Genomic DNA, 19,536 nt, shown 5'->3' on the forward strand with positions numbered 1-19,536 from the left:
CAAAGATACCAGACATCCAAATAGTGCACATAAAGAAATCCTAGAGCTGGGTGGTGGCATATACCTTTAATCCCAGAACTCAGGAAGTAGAGGCAGACAGATCTTTATGAATTGGAGACCACCCTGATCTACAGAGAGAAACCTTGTCTCAGAAAACAAAACAAAATGAAAGTAGCCTCCTACCTGGGTGTTGTGGCACGCATTTTTTAGTTTTTCAAGACAGGGTTTCCCTGCTGCTCTGAAACTCACTTTGTAGACCAGGCTGGCCTTGAACTCACAAAGATCTTCCTGCCTCTGCCTCTCAAGTACTAGGATTGAAGGCTTGGGTATAGTATGTTTGAACAATGCCAATCAATTAAATCTGGCCCTCTCTCACTTACACAGGATCTTCACCGCTCCCCCCCCCCCCCATCCCATCTATTGGGCAAGCACTCAACTCGCTTTGCTCTGGACAAAACTCACCCATCTGAGAAGTCTCTCCTGCCCCTCTTTAAAACAAAAAAAGGAAAAAAAAAAAAAACAACACGCAGATTCTGGAAATTGATTCCTTGAGCTTGCCTTGCAGCACTTCATTGAACTCCCTCTCCAGCCCCTACGGACTTCCTCTGGTAAAGTCAGAACCTCTGCTCTGGGCTGAGTCAGCAAACTCATTTCGCAACGAGCCAGAATTGGTTCGTATCTTATTTGTATCTGGCCATAATTTGGATTAAGGTTTACTCCGCATCCGGCTCAAGCCCCCGGCCCACGCTGTGGGCAAAGCTGGTGCAGAAATGGCCCCTTGCCTTACATCTCTACGAAGATAAGCTCTGGTGCAGAGTTTGAGCCACTAAAGCAGGGAAGGGACCCTGGGTCCGCGGAGCTCAACTCGGGAATGGGGACTGGGGTGCTGCTCTCGTGCAGCCGGGAGGGGGCGCTGTTCCCCACACCTGCCGGGCGCGCGGGTCTCGGGAGGGGGCGCCCGATCCCGCGTGTCCCGCGCCGCTTCCCGGGAAGTTTCAAGTTTGAAAGTCCGGCGCAGAAGCACGGGCTTCCGGAACAGTAGTGAAGGAGAGGACTGGCCGGCGCGGCGCCATGGAGCAGAATGGGGCGGCGCTCCAGGTGAACCGAGTGCGCACAGAGGCCGCGTTTGCATCTCAGGGCACCCCACGCTCGGGTCCACCCTACTCCGGTCTCTGCTGGTGACCCCTGCGCGGGCCAGAACCTGTGCCTTGGGATAAGACGCTCTGTTCCCCAGAGTGACGGAGATCCAGCTCGGCAGCATGCCTGAAACTGGAATGTGCCTTGAGGCTGGGTCTCAAGTTCCTTAAAAATCAGTCTTTTGGAGCGCAGAGGTTGGGGTGCCGGCCCTCCAAGAGGAGTCTGGGGGGAGAAGACAGTGCGGGCGTTGGGGAGGAGGGTGGGACTCTGGGTGGGCGTTGTCCCCAAAACACCACACCCACAGGCAAGAACACACAACACAGGCTCCTGGCTAGCAATGCGCAGGGAACCCTTGGATCCACCGAGGGGCCCACAATGTGGAGGGGTTCGAGTTAATGTGTCACTTAAGTGGGGGAGAGAGGGCCCTACCTTAGGGTAGTTAGAGGTGGGGCGGGACACATCCAGTGCAAAGTCAAGACATGAGGTTTGGTTGGAGGTATGGTAGGTATGGGTACATCAATGGCCCTCCCAATACCCTTCTTCCAGAGATCTCTCTTGGCCTTTCTAGCAGTGGCTTGTACACATTTTCCGATTTCCTGTGAGCCTCCGCCCTGCGGCAGCAGCAATAGCAGGGTGACTCAGGACCCTGGTGGCCAGTAGGCCCCCGGCTCTGGGACAGCTTTGTTTGCTCAGGCCTTTGGCGCTGGCCTTCTTGCCTGAGGCGGTCAAAGGATTTCCTGAGCCTCGCCCTGGTCCTGCCCTCTGACAGCTAAGGCAGAGTTAGCTCGCCAAGCTGAGGCCTGGAGTTGGGGGGTTGAGGGCCCCTAAACTGAGTAGCCATTCTTTCATGGGGCTCAAGAGATGGAACACAGAGAGGTAAGAGGGATAAAATAGATCCTTGGGACTGGAGGGGGTCAGCAGGGGTTGCTCTGGGCTGAGGTCAACCTCTGAAAGGGTGTCTCCCCCATGCCTCTAACCTGGTGAACAGTTGAGAGATCTTTTATTTCCTGCTGGAGCTGAGCAACCCAGGCCTTTTCAGCTCCCCCTTGGTACCTTGGCTTCATCATTAGAGTCTGCCAGCCACACTAAGGCAGAAGGAACGAGTTTTGGTGTCTTGGGCTGCCTCCTGCATGTGACCTTGAGCAAACCCTTGCCTGTATTTATCTCCCAGATTGCACTTGGCTCTCAGACCTAGAGAAAGCAGTGTGGTTGGTTGGTAGAGAAGGGGTCACTGTCCCTCAGTACGCAGTGGTCACTCTGCTGTGAACAAGCCACTTAACCTCGCTTTGTTCCTTGCTCCTGTATAAAATGGGAATGAGAGCTAAGCATGTGTACTTACGGCAGAGCTCTTACTTAGCGTGTCCCAGGTCCTCGGTTCTTTCCCCAGTGCCACAAGAGTGATTGTTGCAGAGGCAAAGGGGGTTCAACTTGTCAGAGCTCTTTGGTCTAGAATTCAGGACCCAGAAGGCATCGTGGGAAACCGATCTGTTATCTCTCTTTCTCTTCTCTGAAAGGAAGACAAGAGTTCACCATAGAGTTCTGAGACGCCCAGAACGCTGCCTGTTGTGTCTGTTCTCCCTTGGAGGTGGGTGGGTTCTGACCTTTCTGCCCTTTGCAGCCTGGGCCTGGCCAGAGGCCCCCTGAGGATGAGAAAGAGATGATTCGTCGAGCTATCCAGAAGGAATTGAAGATCAAGGAGGGCGTGGAGAACATGCGGCGTGTGGCCACAGACCGACGACACCTGGGCCATGTGCAGCAGCTGCTGCGGGCTTCCAACCGCCGCCTAGAGCAGCTTCATGGCCAGCTGCGGGAGCTGCATGCCCGAGTGCTGCTGCCAACCTCAGCTGGTGAGTGAGTGAGGGTTCTGAAGAAACCCCAGGGAACTGGACCCCAAGCAACTGGAGACTCACCAACACCCTGATCCTCGACTTGGCTCTGACAACTGGGCATGACCACCTGACCTATATCATCCATGTTGCTGATTGGCCAGGGAGGAAGGGAAGTGAGAGCCCTTTACAGAAGTCTGCACTCTGGTGGCAGGATCATACATCCCCTACCTTCTCTCAGCAGAGCCAGTGGCCCCTGGACCCCAGCCAAGGACAGAGCAGTCAAGAGCTCGGCACTTGGAAGTTTTACAGAGGCAGCTACAGGTAGAGCTGAAGGTAAAGCAGGGGGCTGAGAACATGATTCACACATGTGCCAGCGGCACCCCCAAGGTAAGTGCTGGTGTCTGACTGGAGTCATAGGCCTGCCTGGCTCCTGGTCTGATGGGAGAGATCTAGCTCTCAGGTGTTAGGAGTGCAATGCCAGGCCCTCTGCCAATAGGGAAATGTTGCCCAACCCCACCCTTCATCTAATGATGGAAGTGCAGCCCTAAATCTACTTGGGTGGGTGAAGCAAGGTTTGAATCCACTCTATCGTAAAGGCCCAACAGCAGTCTAGCAGAATATCCACCCGGCTGCCAGCTCAACTCTCAGCATTCTGCCCTCCATGCTCCATCTGACAGGGTGTTGTAACACTTAGCTTGTCAAGCTGGTGGGACTTGGGCCCCACACACCCTGCAACCCTTACCCCGTTACGTAGTTCAACAAGGAGCCTTGTCCATAGTGGCTTCCTTGTGGGAGATTCAACCTTGGTATAGCAGGGGAAGCTCAACTGCAGGCCCTGGTGGTTGGCCATAGCCCTGATCTGATGGGGCAAGTCTGATGGGGCAAGTGTCATATCCCTGTAGGAGAGGAAGCTCCTGGCAGCTGCCCAGCAGATGTTGAAGGACAGTCAATTGAAGATAGCCCTGCTCCGAATGAAGATAAGCAGCCTGCAGGCCAGCAGCTCTCCAGAGCCAGGTGAGGCCCCTCAAGGCAGGGAGGGTGGCCCGGTGGCCAGGGCTAAGGGTTCACCTCCTCCCTGCAGGCCCTGACTTGCTAGCAGAGGAGCTGCAGCACCGACTGCGAATCGAGGCTGCTGTGGCTACAGGTGCCAAGAATGTGGTGAGGCTGCTTGGTGGCCAGAAAATACAGGACCGCAAGGCACTGGCTGAGGTCAGGCTGTGATCCTGGCCGACTGCTCTTCCTACAGCTCTGCTTCTCTCTGTCTATCCTGCAGTGCTGCCTGACAGCAAGGGTTTGCTACCCGTGTAGGATAGCAGTGAAGAAGGCATAATCTGTCCCCTTCTCACACTTCACGTCTGTCTCTGCTTGTCTGTCCTTTGTAGGCCCAGGCCCAGCTCCAGGAATCCTCCCAGAAGCTGGACCTCCTACGACTGGCCCTGGAATTGCTGCTGGAGAGGCTGCCACCCACCCATTTGCTGCGCAGTAGGGTGACCCGAGAGCTGCGGATGGCCATGCTCGGGAACCCCCAGCCTTCCAGGACACTTGTGAAACCCATTGCCCTGACAGGTAGGTAGAAAGGAGGACCCTTACCTCTTGGAGAGGATCCTGGGGGCACTTTGGGAAAGAGTTCAGTCCTGCTGTGTGACCTTAGGTCTGACATTCTCATTCTGGTCCTCAGTTTACCCATTTGTAGCAGAAATGGTAATAGCCAGTCATGGTGGTCACGGCTTTAACACCGGCACTCAGGAGGCAGACAAAAGCAGGATCTCTGTGAGTTCCAGGCCAGTCTGGACTACATAGTGAGTTCCAGGCCAGCCACACCTACATAGTGAGGCCCTGTCTCAAAGTAAACAAACAAACAAAGGATAAAGATACTAATAGCACTGACTCATGGATTGCCTTTTAAATCCAATTAACCTGTGATCCTTCAGCACTGAGCACAGTCAAGGTCTGGCCATATGCTGTAATTTAAACACTTGACTGTATGGAGGGAGTAACGGTTGTCAGCACACTGCTCTGCCACCTTGGAGCCAGGCCAGGGCACACGGCTACCACGAAGTTCTTTCTTTCTGGGTTTTCCTTGTTTTGTATTTTTCCAGACAGGGTTTCTCTGTGTAGTTTTGGCTGTCATAGAACTCACTCTGTAGATCAGGCTGGCCTCAAACCCAGAAATCTGCCTGCCTTTGCCTCTCAAGTGCTGGGATTAAGGGTGTGTGTCACCCAGCCAGAAAGATCTTTTATATCCTGAGCTGAGGTCTCTCTCCTTATAGCAGTAGCTGACTGACTGTCACCAAATCATCTGAGCTGCAAGGCATGACCTAGCTGGTGCCTGCCACGGGAAACAGTGGATGGGGCTAGCTAAACAGGACTCTGCTCCTTGTGGGCCCTTCACCTGGTCTTGGGTCATCAGGGGTTCCCTAGAGAAAATGGAATCTGAGTTTTGAGATATCATGGGAGTGCTTATGATCAAGTCAGCAAGCTGGGGAAGACAGGAAGGAGACAGAGTCAGGTGGATCTCTGTGAGTTCGAGGCCAGCCTGGTCTACAAAACTAGTTCTAGGACAGACTCAAAGCAATACAGAGAAACTCTTGGCTCCAAAAAAAAAAAAAAAAAAAAAAAAAAAAAAAAAAAAAAAAAAAAAAAAAAAAAAAAAAAAAGAAAAGAAAAGAAAAAAGAATTTGAGACAAGGATATGGCTATGGGGGAGGCAGTTGGTAGAGTTCTTGCCTAGTGGGCACAAGGCCCTGGGTTCAATCCCCAGCACCATGTAAACTAGGTATGGTAGCACACACCTATAACCCAAGCCCTTGGGAAGTAAGGCAGGAGGGTCAAGAGTTCAGTGGCATCTTTAGCTACATAGTGAGTTTGAGGCCAGCTTGGGCTAATGAGATTCTATTGAAAAACAAAACCAAAAACCCCATATCCTAGTTCATGGTTGACCCTCCATCTCCTAAGATGAGTATCCTGCCTGGACAACACCCTTTGGGATCTCTGTAAGCTTCCCAAGTATTACCTCCAGACCCAGACTACCAAAAGATCTTCCCAGACTCATTTTATGTCCCTACGAACTCCTGGGTTCCTGTTTCTGCTCTCCTCTGAGACAAAACTCTCAGTGACCTCAGACAAAACATGTTTTGTCCTACTCGGAACTCACCCTCCCTGTTCAGATGGGAACAAACTGGGCAGGCAACCTTGGGGCTGCTCGCGAGCCCAGGCCCCTGTGCTTGCCCCTGTGCACTTGAGGCCATGGTATTCAGGGCAGCAGCTTCCCCATCCTGTAGTTCTACACTGCTCTGGGGGAGGTCCTGTCACTGCACAGGCTCCCAGGAGGGAGAGTAGGAGGGCTTCTGAAGATGAGGAGTGGCTACCAAGGCCTAGTGTGGACCCTCCTAGAGCAAGTGCATCCCCTTGGGGTCCCCTGGCCCATTGGTGGTGGTTTCTGACAAAATGCCCTCCCGACTCCCAACCAGGGACACTGCAAGTCCGCCTCCTGGGCTGTGAACAACTGCTGATGGCGGTGCCTGGGCGTTCTCCCATGGCTGTCCTGGCAGGTAGCCCCTCTGAGGGCTGGCTCCGAACCAGGTCCCGGCAGCAGCGTGGTGGAGCAGAGCTGGCCAGTACGTAAGGGGGAGCTGTGGAAGGCGGTGGGGTTCCTGTCTGCACACGCTCTGAACCTCCACCTTGGCACTACAGGTGAGGTACTGGCTGTCCTGAAGGTTGACAATCGTGCTGTGGGGCAGACAGGATGGGGACAGGTGGCTGAGAAATCCTGGGACCAGGCTTTTGTCATCTCCTTGGACCGAGTAAGGCTGGACTTTGTATGGTCAGGGTTAGCTGTGGGCTGCAGGGAGGGAGGCCACTCAGGTGGGCGCTGATGCCAGACCCCATTCCTTAGCTGCTGCTTCCCACACAGGCCCGTGAGCTGGAGATTGGGGTTTACTGGCGAGACTGGCGGCAGTTGTGTGGTGTGGCCTTCCTGAAGCTTGAGGACTTCCTGGACAATGCCTGTCACCAACTTTCTCTTAGCCTGGTGCCGCAAGGAAGGCTCTTTGCCCAGGTTCCCATTGACCTCTGACCTCTAACAGCATCTTTAGGACTGACACTTTGGCTCAGGGGATACAGTGGGCTTGCTGTACAAAACCCCTAGCATCCATGTAAAACTAGGTATGGTGGCACTTGTCTAGAACTTCATGCTGGCTATACTGAGACAGTTGGACTTCCAAGGCTTGCTGGCCAGCTGAAACAGTGAGTTCCAGGTTCCGTGAGAGACCCTGTCTCAAAAAATAAAGAAGAAAGCCGAACACCCCATGTCAACCTCCACCCACCCACCCACACCCACACACACACACACACACACACACACACACACACACACACATGTTTATATATATATGTGTGTGTGAATATGAAAAGACTGACACCCCACGTAAGTGTAGGAGCTGAGGAGTGGGGACAATTCCACAGACAGGGTCACAGAGGCTCACGTCTCTACGTTGCCTCATATGTCACCTTGAGTAAATGCGTGTGCTTTGGACCTCGATTTCTCCATTGGCACCAGTGAGAATGTGTAGTCATTTCAGGGTCCTTTGAATTTGCCTCTCAGGCCAGGGTCATTCGTGATAAAACACTGTCCAAAAGCAACTTATGGGAGGGAAGGGTTTATTTCAACTTACACACTTATAGCCTATCATGAAAGAAGGGCAGTAATTTAAGCAGAAACTCAAAGCAGAAACCATGGAGGAACCCTGTGTGCTGGCTCACTCTGTGCCTCCTTCACAAGCTCATGCTTGGCTAGCTTTCTTATATAGCCCAGTAACAACTGCCTAGGGATGGTGCCACCCACAGTGGGCTAGAACCTCCTATCTCAATTAACACTCAAGACAGCCCCCACCCCAGACATGCCCACAAGCCATGTGACCTAGGTAGCTCCTCTCAGATGATTCTGGCTGTGTTATGTTAACAGGTAAAGCTAACTAGGGTGTCTCCGTTGGTTGAGATTGAGAGCTTGTGCTTGGGGCCTACCTGTCAGGGTGGAAGATGGCCAGTCCAGGTCTCCAGCTCTGTTCATGTCCCTTTAGGTAACCTTCTGTGACCCTGTCATTGAAAGGAGGCCTCGGCTGCAGAGGCAGAGACGCATTTTCTCTAAGTATAGAGGTATTGGGGGTGGGGACTGTGTGAGGAGAGGGCTGGGCTGGCATTGGGATGCTGGGACTGAGCCCCATCTGCCTCATCTAGGCCAGGACTTCCTGAGGGCTTCCCAGATGAACCTCAGCATGGCAGCCTGGGGACGCCTGGTCATGAGCCTGCTGCCCCCCTGTAGTTCACCAAGCACAGTCAGTCCTCCTAAAGAGTGCCCCCCAGCTGCTGCTTGTGGGACCTCCGATTCTGCCTCCCCCAGGTGAGCTGCGCTGCACACTTCTCTGAGGTGTCTGCCCCTCCAGGCTCCGTGCATGTCTCTGGCCCCAGCTCACCTTCTCATCCTCTCCGCTCTTTGCCATGGCTTTGCCACTCCCACCTCCAGGAGTCCCGGCTCAGACATCTCCTTCTTCTTACAGTAATTTCTTGTTCACGAAGACCCTCTCGGGAGAAGACACGAAGCCTCCACCCAAGCCCCCTCGTCTGTATCTGCCCCAAGAACCAGCCCTGGACACAGCTGTAAGGGCTTCTGGAGGTGGGGGCAGACCCCAGAGGCTTGCAGGAGGGAAAGAGGACCAGCATGTCGGCTCTGTCCTGAACCCCTCTGTCCTCGCAGTGTACCAAACGCCCCCACATGGACCCTAGAACTGGAGTAGAGCCCACCCAGGCGGCCTCGCCCACCAGGTACTCACTGGCTTGCATTCATTTAGAGCCCTTTCGTTTTCTGAAGATCTGCCTGTGTGCCTGCACTGCACACGGACCGTGGGAGGCGGGTCTCTTCACCTTTGAGTCACTCGTTGTTTCTGCTACTGTGCTTGCTGCCACGCACTTGAACGTCTTTGTCTCACCTCCCACCTCACTTTAGCGGGTGCTGGGGCTGAGTTTCAGCTGTGAGCCAGGGCCTGCATTGTCTTTCTTCTTTTCTTTTTGTTTGGCGATTGTTTTCTGAGACAGGGTTTCTCTGTGTAGCCCTGGCTGTCCTGGAACTCGCTCTGTAGACCAGGCTGGCCTCGAACTCACAGGGATCCGCCTGCCTCTGCCTTCCGAGTACTGTGATTAAAGGCATGCGCCACCTTCACCTAGCTCTTTTTTCTTTTTTTTTTTTTTTTTTTTTTTCGGGGCTGGCTTTTCTAAAGTGGGTCATGGGCATGGAACTTAAGCCATTTCACCTGTCTGAGTTTACTCTTTTTAAATAAGACTTTACTGTATAGCCCAGGCTGGCCTTGAACTTGTGATTCTCCTGCCTCTGTGGTCTGAGTGCTGAGATTACAAGTGTGCACCACTACTCACTCCCTGGCTCCTTGGGTACACTAACTGGCTTCCGCAGGGCCTTCCTTATGTGCTGAATGCAGTTTTAAAATTGCAGCTGTGGGGACAACCTAGGCTGCAACAGGAAAGCCTGATCTATTCAGCCCCTTGTGCCCTTTCTCTCTTTCAGGAAACTCCCCCGACTTCAGGACTTCCGATGCTTGGCTGTGCTGGGCAGGGGACACTTCGGGAAGGTAGTGGGTTGAGGATGGTACAGCAGAGTTAGCCCGTGGGTTAGCCTCAGCAAATTAGCTAGGAGATGCTGGGGTGTGGGGTGCTGGGTGGGGAGGTAAAGGCTCTCTGTTCTGCCTATCTGGAGCCCAACTCTGGTTCCTAGGTCCTCCTGGTCCAGTACAAAGGAACAGGGAAATACTACGCTATCAAGGCCCTGAAGAAGCAGGAAGTGCTGGGCCGAGACGAGATTGACAGGTGTGTGTAATTGAGAAGTAGCTGACCCTGAGGGAACCCTTGAGAGGCTGGCATGGGGTTCTAGAAGGTAGCTTAAGATCCCAGGGGTCAGGTTCTCTTTTTGGCACTGAGAAAGCTCTCACATTTTTGAGCACCCCAGGTTGCTCTTCTATAAATAGGACTGTGGTAGTTTTGCAGTTTTGTTTTGTTTTTTGAAGACAGGCTTTCTTTGTGTAGCCCTAGCTGTCCTAGAACTTGCTCTGTAGACCAGGCTTGCCTCGAACTCACAGAGATCTGCCTGCCTCTGCCTCCTGAGTGTTGGAATTAAAGGTGTGGGCCACCACACATGTCTAGTTTTGTAGGTAACCATCCAGCCAGAGGTGGGTGGCAGGGCACAGCCCATGGAGGTGCCATCCCATCCATCCCATCCTCCCTTGCAGCCTGTACTGTGAGAAGCGGATCCTAGAGGCTGTGGGTCGCACAGGGCACCCCTTTCTGCTATCCCTCCTTGCCTGCTTCCAGACCTCTAGCCATGCCTGCTTTGTTACTGAGTTTGTACCTGGAGGAGACCTCATGATGCAGATCCACGAGGATGTCTTTCCTGAGCCCCAGGCCTGGTGGGTTCCCTGGTTACTTAGTGCTTGCTCCCTTGGGATAGGGGTTACCCAGCAGACAAATAGCACAGGGTTGAAGGAGCCTTATAGGGTGGAACTCTTATAGCATATGGGAATTCCATTTGCATAGCCATGGATGGGATCTTTCATCACCATTTTGAGAGATTGTTGCAGGGATAAGAGACATGCTTGCAAACTGCCCAGCTCGGGATGGCGGCTGCAGCTGCCTACCATGCTCCTCCAGTACCTGCTCTGGTTAAAACAATCTGACTCAGCACATCAACTCTGATCCTAGTATATGACCCTGGTTCAAGTCTCCGAGCCTCATTTGTATGTAGTGTGGCTGTGCATGGCATGTTCACGAGTGTAGGAGTCCTTGAAGGCCAGAAGAGGGTGCCAGATCTCCTGGAGCTGGAGTGACAGGCAGTTGTGAATCATCTGACACAGGAACCTGATTGTAGGAACCAAACTGGAGGGTCTTCAAGAGTAATACTCCCTCTTAAATGCTGGGCCATCTTCCTAGCCTCTCAGATCCTGATTGCATAGCATGACAGTTACCCCACAGGCTGCTGGGGATATTCTCATACAGAGCTGGGTTTATCTTACACCAGGGTTTATCTTACATCAGGCAAGTGCTCTACCACAGAGCGACATCCCCAGCCCTCTGCATGGCCTCAGACTTTCTATTCCATTGCTTCAACCTCTCAAGTACCTGGAATTATAGGTCTATACCACTAGACTCAGTGGCCCTGCCATAGTTGAGTCCAGGAAGGATAGGCCATTAGTATATGACAATATTGGGAGGACTTGTGGGCCCTTCCATCCAGCCCAGGCACCATATTTGTTTGTCAAGTCTCATCCATGCCCAATCTGGCCAGGACCTTCTGGTGCCTCCTGGTGCCTGGCCTGAATTCTCCCTATACCACCCCTCAGCTTCTACCTGGCCTGTGTGGTCCTGGGGCTGCAGTTTCTACATGAGAAGAGGATCATTTACAGGTAGCCTGCCTGAGAGATGCTAGGGTGGGCCTGGGTGGGCCACTGTCCTTCTCCTGTGCAGCTCTCATGCCCTGGGCCTCAGCCTCTTTGATCTGCACCCTTCTGCCATCAGGGATCTGAAGTTGGATAACCTACTGCTGGATGCCCAGGGCTTCCTGAAGATTGCAGACTTTGGACTATGCAAGGAAGGTGGGTCCCCAGTACTGGGATCATATGCTCTTGCCTTGCCCAAGCCAGCTGGAAATATGGCCACTCATGGGTACCCAGGCTCCACAACTGCTGGCCTTTATTCCTGACCATGACCCTTGTTTAGGAGGACAGCTGAGGATACCCGCTCTTCCTAATTTGTAGTTGGTCAGGGAATCTATGATTAGGGCTGAAGAGGACATTTGTTCTGAACAAGAGTTCAGCAGATTTCGCTTTCTCATATGGTCACTGGCTGCATGATGATCTTAGCTTAGCGTCTACAGGACACAGCAGGCCTTGTTAGTGGGTATTATAAAGGCTGACACAAATTAATAAGTACGTATCTGCATACATACATACATATGTATGTATTTGTATTGCTGGGTTTTGATCCATGGTCTCACATATGCCATACGCCAAGCAAGTGCTTTACCATTGACTCACACCTTCATCTCTGGCCTTGTTCTTTTTTGTTTGTTTGTTTTGTTTTTGAAGACAGAGTTTCTCTATATAACACCTCTGGCTGTCCTGGAACTCACTTTGTAGACCAGGCTGGTCTTGAACTCACAGAGATCCATCTGTACCACCACCGCCTGGTGATTTTTTAATTTTTTGTTTTTAAAAGGTTTGTGTACTCCTCTCCCCAACCTCCCTCCCTGACCACTCCCTCTTCTTTTCCTTCAGAAAAGTGCAGGCCTTCCATCTATATCACCAGCCATGGAATGGGAGGGGAAACTGATCAGGCTGGGAAAATAATAATTAATAAAAGAACTCCCCCATTTTTGTGTGTATGGGTATTTTTGCATGCATGTATGTCTGTGTACGAGATGCATGCCTAGTGCCTGGGGAGGCTTTAATAGGGCTTCAGGTACCCTGAAACTGGAGTTACAGACAGCTGCAAGCCACCATGTGGGTGCTGGGAATCAGACCTGGGTCCTATCTTAACCCCTGAGCTATCTCCTCAGGCCCTTCCCCCACTGATTTTTTTTCCTTTCTTTTTTGAGTTTTGGAGCCAGTCCTGGAACTTGCTCTGTAGATCAGGCTGGTCTCCAACTCACAGAGGTCCGGCTGCCTCTGCCTCCCGAGTGCTGGGATTAAAGGCGAGCACCACCAATGCCCAGCCCCCCACTGATTCTTATAACCACAGAGGCTACATTGAGTGAGCCACACTCAAGCCGGCATTGGTTTGCAGGGATTGGCTTTGGGGACCGGACGAGCACCTTCTGTGGCACCCCAGAGTTCCTGGCCCCCGAAGTTTTGACTCAGGAGGCTTACACTCGGGCTGTAGACTGGTGGGGGCTGGGCGTGCTGCTCTATGAGATGTTAGTGGGTGAGGTAAGTTCTAGAGTGGGGATTCTCGGGTCTCTGGGGTGGGGACAGTGGGATAGCCCACACAGCCCACTGAGTCCCCACCTTCACAGTGCCCATTCCCGGGGGACACAGAAGAGGAGGTGTTTGACTGTATCATCAATGCTGATGCGCCGTATCCCCACTTCCTGTCGGTTCAAGGACTTGAGCTCATTCAGAAGGTGAGTCCCAAGGTCCAGGGCTTGGCCAGGCAGTTGCTGTGGCTTGTGTACTTTCTGACAGCACCTTAGGGACACCACCTTGGGGCCCTATGGCATGGCTTAAGTAGGCTTAAGTGGGGTAGCTAGCACCTGGAGTGGCATGCCCTAAGTTCACATGTGCCCTGCTTCCTGTCAGCTCCTCCAGAAGTGCCCAGAGAAGCGGCTAGGGGCAGGAGAGCAGGGCGCAGAAGAGATCAAGGTTCAGCCATTCTTCAGGGTAAGCAGCCAGTGGTCCCCATTGCCTGGTGGGGTGGGAGGGTTGGGTGACCCCTGGGGTCTCTGTGTCCCCCCCCGCCCGTCTCAAAGTCCTCTACCCTTGTTCTCAGACCACCAACTGGCAGGCCTTGCTTGCCCGCACTGTCCGGCCCCCCTTTGTGCCTACTCTCCATGGCCCTGCAGACCTTCGATACTTCGAGGGGGAGTTCACCAGCCTGCCTCCAACCCTCACCCCACCAGCACCCCAAAGTGCCCTCACTGCCCGCCAACAGGCTGCCTTCCGGGACTTTGACTTTGTGTCTCAGCAGTTCCTGGAGTCCTGAGGGTTTCCTGGCCCCTCTGCCTCCCTCTGCCAGACTGTAAGCACTGTCCACTGTCCATGTGCCCAGGGCCAAGGTATTTAATGAATGTGTGGGTTCCAGGTAGTGGGGCTGCTGCTGGAGACTTTTCTCAGTGTTACTGGGTGAGCTGTGTCCCTAGCCCTTCTGCTTCCTGACCAGGAAGGCCCCACAACAGAACTGTTTGTCTTTTTAATACTTGCCTTTATAGAATATTAAATTAATAAAGCTATACATTTGAGGTAGCCAGGCCAGGGGTCATGGTGGAGTTTGGGTTCACTTTGTGTTGACCCCCCTTCCCCCATACGTCCTTTCCTTGTTGGGGGGGGGGTCCTGTCTGCTGCTCTGCTGAAGGCGGAGAGCTCTGGGAAGGGGTAAATAGCTCAGGCTAACTGGGCTGGTCTCTGGTGGCACAGCCTCCTGTTTTTAGGCACAATGGCACCTTCTCTTCAGTAACCCTAGACAGCCTGACTACTGCCTTCCTCCTCTTCTTCAGCCCAGAGGGTCTCCCAGGGCCCAGAGGGCCACCCACAGAAGAAGTGGGCCAGGTTTCGAGTCAGACCTCGGTCAAAGGGGTTGCTGGTGCGCTGGCGGAGGTAGGCAATTCGGTGTGAGGATATGAACTCCCAGGTAGTAGTGTTGCTGGCCACCAGGTAGAGGTGTGAGGCCAGGAGCAGGCTGACCACCAATGAGAAGAAGGAAAGCAGCAGGAAGGTGGTAAACAGAAGCCCAGTAGACCGCAGCCACAGCCCCCAGGGCTGGATGAACCGGAGGCCAGACCTGGAGGACAGAGAGGGAGGAGATGGGGGAGTCCTGACTCTGTGATCGTCTATGTGTATACTGTCCACACTCCCTGGTGCACCTACCATGCCAGGTACAGGCCCCACAGGAGAACCACCAGCTGCAGTGCCAGATAAGCCACAAAGAGGGGGTGGTTACGTTCACCCACACAGTTCTCCATCCAGGGACAGTGGTGGTCATAGCGGCGAACACAGCGGCGGCAGTGTCGACAGTGTCGGGCTCTCAGGGGCTGCTGTGGGCACAGAGGGGAGTCCAGGCTCAGTACTGCTCCCCCAGGGCATCCTAAGAGGGCTAAAGGCCGCAGTCAGGTCCTAAATTTGCGAGACCTTCCTGGAGGAGAGGCAAGGCCAAGGTGCCAGGGCGCCAGGGCAAGGAGTCTTAATTTGGTCCCGATTCCTCCCACAAGAGTATGTTTATATCACCCACCAGCACCAGGCAGTATCTGCAACGCCTAAGTGGGATAGCCTGAGGTACCATAGCTGTCTGTTCCTCCTTGGGCTCCTCCTGAAAGTAAAACAAAGGGTACAAGATGGGGGGAAGGGGTCCCCTTGGGAGGCAGATGACACTGGGGGGGCATGTCCCTTAGGGGCCACTTGGTTCTAGATGTGTGGGACTTGGGGCCAGTCCCATGTAGAAGGGAGATATGTACACAGTAGAGTACTGGACACTTGGTGGCCTTTGCAAGACACTCGCCCTCACTTGGGCCTTGGTGATTTCCTCATTGAAGGAGCAAAATCATATGGTAGGAAAGAGCCTCACCAAGATGATCCACAATGTGAGCAGCTCAGAGCTTCATAGATATATTTCTGAGGCCTCATTTCCCTGTTGGCCCATGGAGGGGCGTGGGCCTCCGGGTCCCTGCTTACCTGAGATTGGGGCTGAGTATTCACATAGCCAGGGTCCATGAGTGACACAGCCAGATAGAGTAACAGGGAGCCCATGACCAGGAGCAGGAAGGTGAGGGGCAGGAACAGCTCTCCTTGCTCTTCCCATTGGCGTAGCTCTGGAGAGGCCAGAGGACAGTGAGGCCAGCAGCAAGAGGGGAAGGGGCAGCAGCTGGAGGGGAGGGAATAAGGTGAGGAGGCTAACCGGATGAACGACGAACGTGGAAGGGGGAAGGTTCCCACGGGAAGACTCAGTCCTCCAAGAGGGGAAACCAGGAGACCCAGACGCTGCCTTGGGAAGCCAGACTAGGAAGGTCACAGCATGTTTATGCCCATGGTGGTGAGTGAGGGTTCTGGAAAGGTGGGAGGAGCTGAGAAGTGACAGAAAGTGTGTAGACAACTTTAGCATCCTTGGATGAAAGAGGGCAGGGAAGCCTGAGGATAAATGGCAGAGCCTCAGTGGTAGGGGCTGCTGCTTTGGGTGGGGAAACCCTGGGTAGAGGGTGCTGAAGGAAATGAAGGGGAAAGGAGATTGATGGGTGAATGCTACCAAGGGAAGATAGAGATCTGCTGGTGTTCTTTTGGACAGTGTCGTCTCATAGGATTTGGGGAGTTGAGCAGAAAGCCAGTCTTTGAATCTACTAGTTGATTTCTCTCTCTCTGTCTCTCTCGTGTGTGCTACCTCTTTTCTTTTCTTTTTTTTTTTTTTTTTTTTTTTTGAGACAGGGTTTCTCTGTGTAGCGCTGGCTGTCCTGGAACTTGCTCTGTAGACCAGACTGTCCTGGAATTCACAGAGATCTGCCTGCCTCTGCCTCCCAAGCACTGGAACTAAAGGCATGCGCCATGGTCCCGCTTTAGTCGATTTCTTAATTTTATTCAGGGAGAGGTTGGGAGGCAATTTCTGGGAAGGATGGGGTGGAGCCCATTGTCAGGGGAGATGGAGCTTCTAATCCGTCCTCGGATTTGATGGTCACTGGTGGTCTTTGGATGGTACATATCGGCGACAGAAAATCCCAGGATTAATTAGGGACCAATTTGGATATTAGACAGAGAGTGGATGGCTCCTGGACCAACAGATGAGAAAGACGCTTGAGGAACTCGCAGAAATGGGGGTGAATCTCAATGTATCTGAGCATAAGGGGGACCGGGTGAGATCGAGGGGAACCATGAGAGATCGGGTGGGCTCGGGGTTGCGCGGTGTCCGGCTCACCGGTGTCGTGCAGGAAGAGCACCAGCGTGATTCCCCAGGTCAGCACGGTGTGCCCAGTCCGCACCAGCACCCCAGGGCTGAGCAGCGCCCAGAGAGCCATGGCCTTGGCCCCTGCGCCAGCCCACCCGGAAGAAGCGCGCGGAAGGAGGGGCCGCGGAGCAGAGGCCGCGGCAACACGGGGATTGGTGGCTCCGCCATTGGAGGCGGGGCCCTGGTGGCTCAGGGAGACTGTTTATTGGGTGGCGCCTGCGGCCCCTCAAGCCAACAGGTGCCAGAGGAGGCCGAGGGCGGGGCCGGCGCGCGCACAGACCGTAACTCCCTAACTCCGCCCCCCGTGGGCCAGGTAACTTTGCAAAGGCCGGGAGGCGGAAGCCTCGGAAGGTCTCCCCCCGCTTCCCCGCATGCGTGTACGTGTCTGTCTTTGGTTTACAAGACACAGGTGTCATCTGTGATGCCCGGAGGTCACGTTGGGCTTGCTTCCAAAGGGCTACTGGCTGGGCTTGCACGAGGGTGCGCCTTGATGACACACTTGCCTTCTATTCGTTTTCGGATATTGCAAACGGATGATGGGAAAGAGGAGGAGGGTTCTGGTGCGGATTCTGGACAGCCATGGCCGGGCTTGGTGTGAGAGAGCACATCCCATGCCTTTCGAGGCAAGTCACTGAACTTCTCTGATCTACTTTCTATCTCTCAATGGGGTTGGCGACAGTACCCGCCTCTAAAACAGGCTACCACCGCGGCCCAGCCAGACTTTCTCTTGTGTCCCTCCGACCCTCCTCATTAGGCTGACTTCCAGCTGATTGCTCCCCTCCAGCCCCATTCCCCGTATTCATGCTGTTGACGGTTTGTTTTGGTCACCTGGGCATTCTCCTTTTTTTTGTAGGGGAACTACAAAGCCTGTGTGGTTCTGTATTGTCCCTCACTCGTGTGTGTCTGTGTGTGTGTGTGTATTGGGGGATAAAGCAGTTAGGGCTAATCAGAACCATTTTATGGTATTACAAGCACAATCGGTAGAGTGCTTGTCTAGCGCATTCAATTCCCAGCATGGTATAGAGTATGGTGGTGGATGCTGCAATCTCAACAAAAGGAGATAGAGACAGAAGTACAAGGCCAATCTCCATTTTATATGGGGGTAAGGGATTCAAAGCCAACTTGTGTGACATGAAAGTTTGTCTCAAAAAAAGGGTTTGGAAGACAGGCAGTGATGGGGCACCCCTTTAATCCCAGTACTCAGGAGGCAGAGGCAGGCGGACCTCTTAAAGAGTTCCAGGATAGCCAAGGCTACATTGAGAAAACCTGCCTCAGAAAAGCAAAAGAGAAATTAAAAAGGGCAAGGGTGGGCTGCTGACATCTTTAATCCCAACACTGGAACAGAGGCACACACCTTTAATTCCAGTGTTTGAGACACTGAGATAGGCATCCGATGGCCAGGCCTGGTCTACAGGGCAGCATAGTGAGGCTCTGTCTCAGGGGTAAAAAAAGGACAAAAACAACCCCTCCCACACACATACACTTATTTGTGAGTTTGTGTGCATTTGCACTCTGGAGCATACATGGATGACATGCTGCAGGGATGGAAAGAAGATAATCCTACCTGTTGGTTCTCGCCTGCCATGTGGGTTTCAGGGACTGAAGTCAGATCATCAGGTTGAGAGTCTGGTTATTATTATTCTGTGTGTGTGAATGTTTTGCCCAGATGTCTGTGCACCATGTCCATGCCCATGCCTGGTGTCTGCAGAGGTCATAAGAGGGCAGCAGAACCTCAGGAACTCAAGTCACAGATAATTATAAGCACCATGTGAGTGCTGGAAACCAAGCTATGGTCCTTTGCAAGAGCCACAGGACAATAGGGCATGGTAGTGCGTATCTTTAATCTCAGGATTAGACACAGGCAGCCCAGTACTCAGGAGGCAGATCTCCAGAGCTCAAGACCAGCCTGGTCTACAGCGTGAGTTCTAGCACAGCCAGGGCTACACAGAGAAACAGCAATAAATTACAGTATTTATTTGTGCTTTTTGGGTTGTGGGGGGCAGTTGCAGGAATGGGAATGGAACTCAGGTAGTCAGCCTTGGAGGCCAGTGCCCTTACTCCTTACCTGCTAAGTAAGCCACAAGTCTGACTCAGCCAGTAATTTGGGGCTTTTTGTTTTGTTTTTGTCTTTTGAAACAGGATTTCTCTGTGTAACCTTGGCTGTCCTGGAACTCAATTTGTAGACCAAGTTAGCCTTGAACTCACAGAGGTTCATCTGCCTCTTGCCTCCTGAATGCTGGGATTAAAGGTGTATGCTACCACCACCTGGCCAGCCAGCAATTAAAAAAAAAAAAGAAAGAAAGAAAGAAAAAATTTACTCATTTATTATGTCTAGTGTCCTGCCTGCAGGCCAGAAGAGGGCATCAGATCTCACTACCTATGGTTGTGAGACACCATGTGGTTGGTAGGAAATTGAACTCAGGATCTGTGGAAGAGCAGTCAGTGCTCATAACCTCTGAGCCATGTCGCCGTATCTTCAGCTCCACCAGTAAGCTTTTTTTTTGGGGGGTGGGGGTTGAGACAGAGTTCCTCTGTGGCATTGGAGGCTATCCTGGAACTAGCTCTTGAAGACCAGGTGTGCACCACCAACACCCAGCCACCAGTAAATTTTTAATAAGAGCCTTGGATGGGTGGGCTGGAGTGATGGTTGAGGGATCAATGCTCACTACTCTTCAAGAAGCTTGGCTCTCAGCACCCATGCCACACAGCTGTGAGCTGCTATCCTCTTCTGGCCGCCACACGTAAGTATTGTACACTCCCATGAAGTAACTAAAATGACTAAAAAGAGCCTTGGGTGCTCAGGGCTCTGTGCTGTGTGCTGAGCCTCGGCATAGCTCTGACGTGGTGTTCACCATCCCATGGGAGTGTAGGCAGGC

The 19,536-nt window shown here is 53.0% G+C and overlaps 2 protein-coding genes across 3 annotated transcripts; one reads left to right on the forward strand and one right to left on the reverse strand.

The window, feature by feature from the left end:
* Positions 1-1,636: 1,636 nt before the first annotated feature.
* On the forward strand, positions 1,637-13,980 carry Pkn3 (protein kinase N3). Its single transcript, XM_051185063.1, has 22 exons — positions 1,637-2,013; positions 2,756-2,984; positions 3,208-3,353; positions 3,869-3,980; positions 4,048-4,175; positions 4,349-4,532; positions 6,436-6,582; positions 6,659-6,768; positions 6,879-7,022; positions 8,044-8,119; positions 8,201-8,363; positions 8,521-8,620; positions 8,718-8,785; positions 9,540-9,603; positions 9,747-9,838; positions 10,258-10,434; positions 11,365-11,427; positions 11,540-11,616; positions 12,806-12,948; positions 13,035-13,142; positions 13,318-13,398; positions 13,508-13,980. The coding sequence occupies exons 1-22, from the start codon at positions 1,999-2,001 to the stop codon at positions 13,718-13,720; spliced, it is 2,640 nt and encodes an 879-aa protein (XP_051041020.1). The 5' UTR covers positions 1,637-1,998; the 3' UTR covers positions 13,721-13,980.
* Positions 13,919-16,791, reverse strand: Zdhhc12 (zinc finger DHHC-type palmitoyltransferase 12). Of its 2 annotated transcripts, none has more exons than XM_051185062.1 (5): positions 16,631-16,791; positions 15,403-15,539; positions 14,963-15,040; positions 14,602-14,765; positions 13,919-14,515 (listed from the first exon to the last, which is right to left on the reverse strand). In XM_051185062.1, the coding sequence occupies exons 1-5, from the start codon at positions 16,728-16,730 to the stop codon at positions 14,194-14,196; spliced, it is 801 nt and encodes a 266-aa protein (XP_051041019.1). In that variant the 5' UTR covers positions 16,731-16,791; the 3' UTR covers positions 13,919-14,193. The 2 variants fall into 2 exon arrangements, with proteins under 2 accessions (XP_051041019.1, XP_051041018.1); XM_051185061.1 differs by having other exon boundaries at positions 14,602-14,768.
* Between the last annotated feature and the right edge of the window lie 2,745 nt (positions 16,792-19,536).

This window comes from Phodopus roborovskii, unplaced genomic scaffold, assembly GCF_943737965.1.
Source record: "Phodopus roborovskii unplaced genomic scaffold, PHOROB, whole genome shotgun sequence".
Taxonomy (NCBI): domain Eukaryota; kingdom Metazoa; phylum Chordata; class Mammalia; order Rodentia; family Cricetidae; genus Phodopus; species Phodopus roborovskii.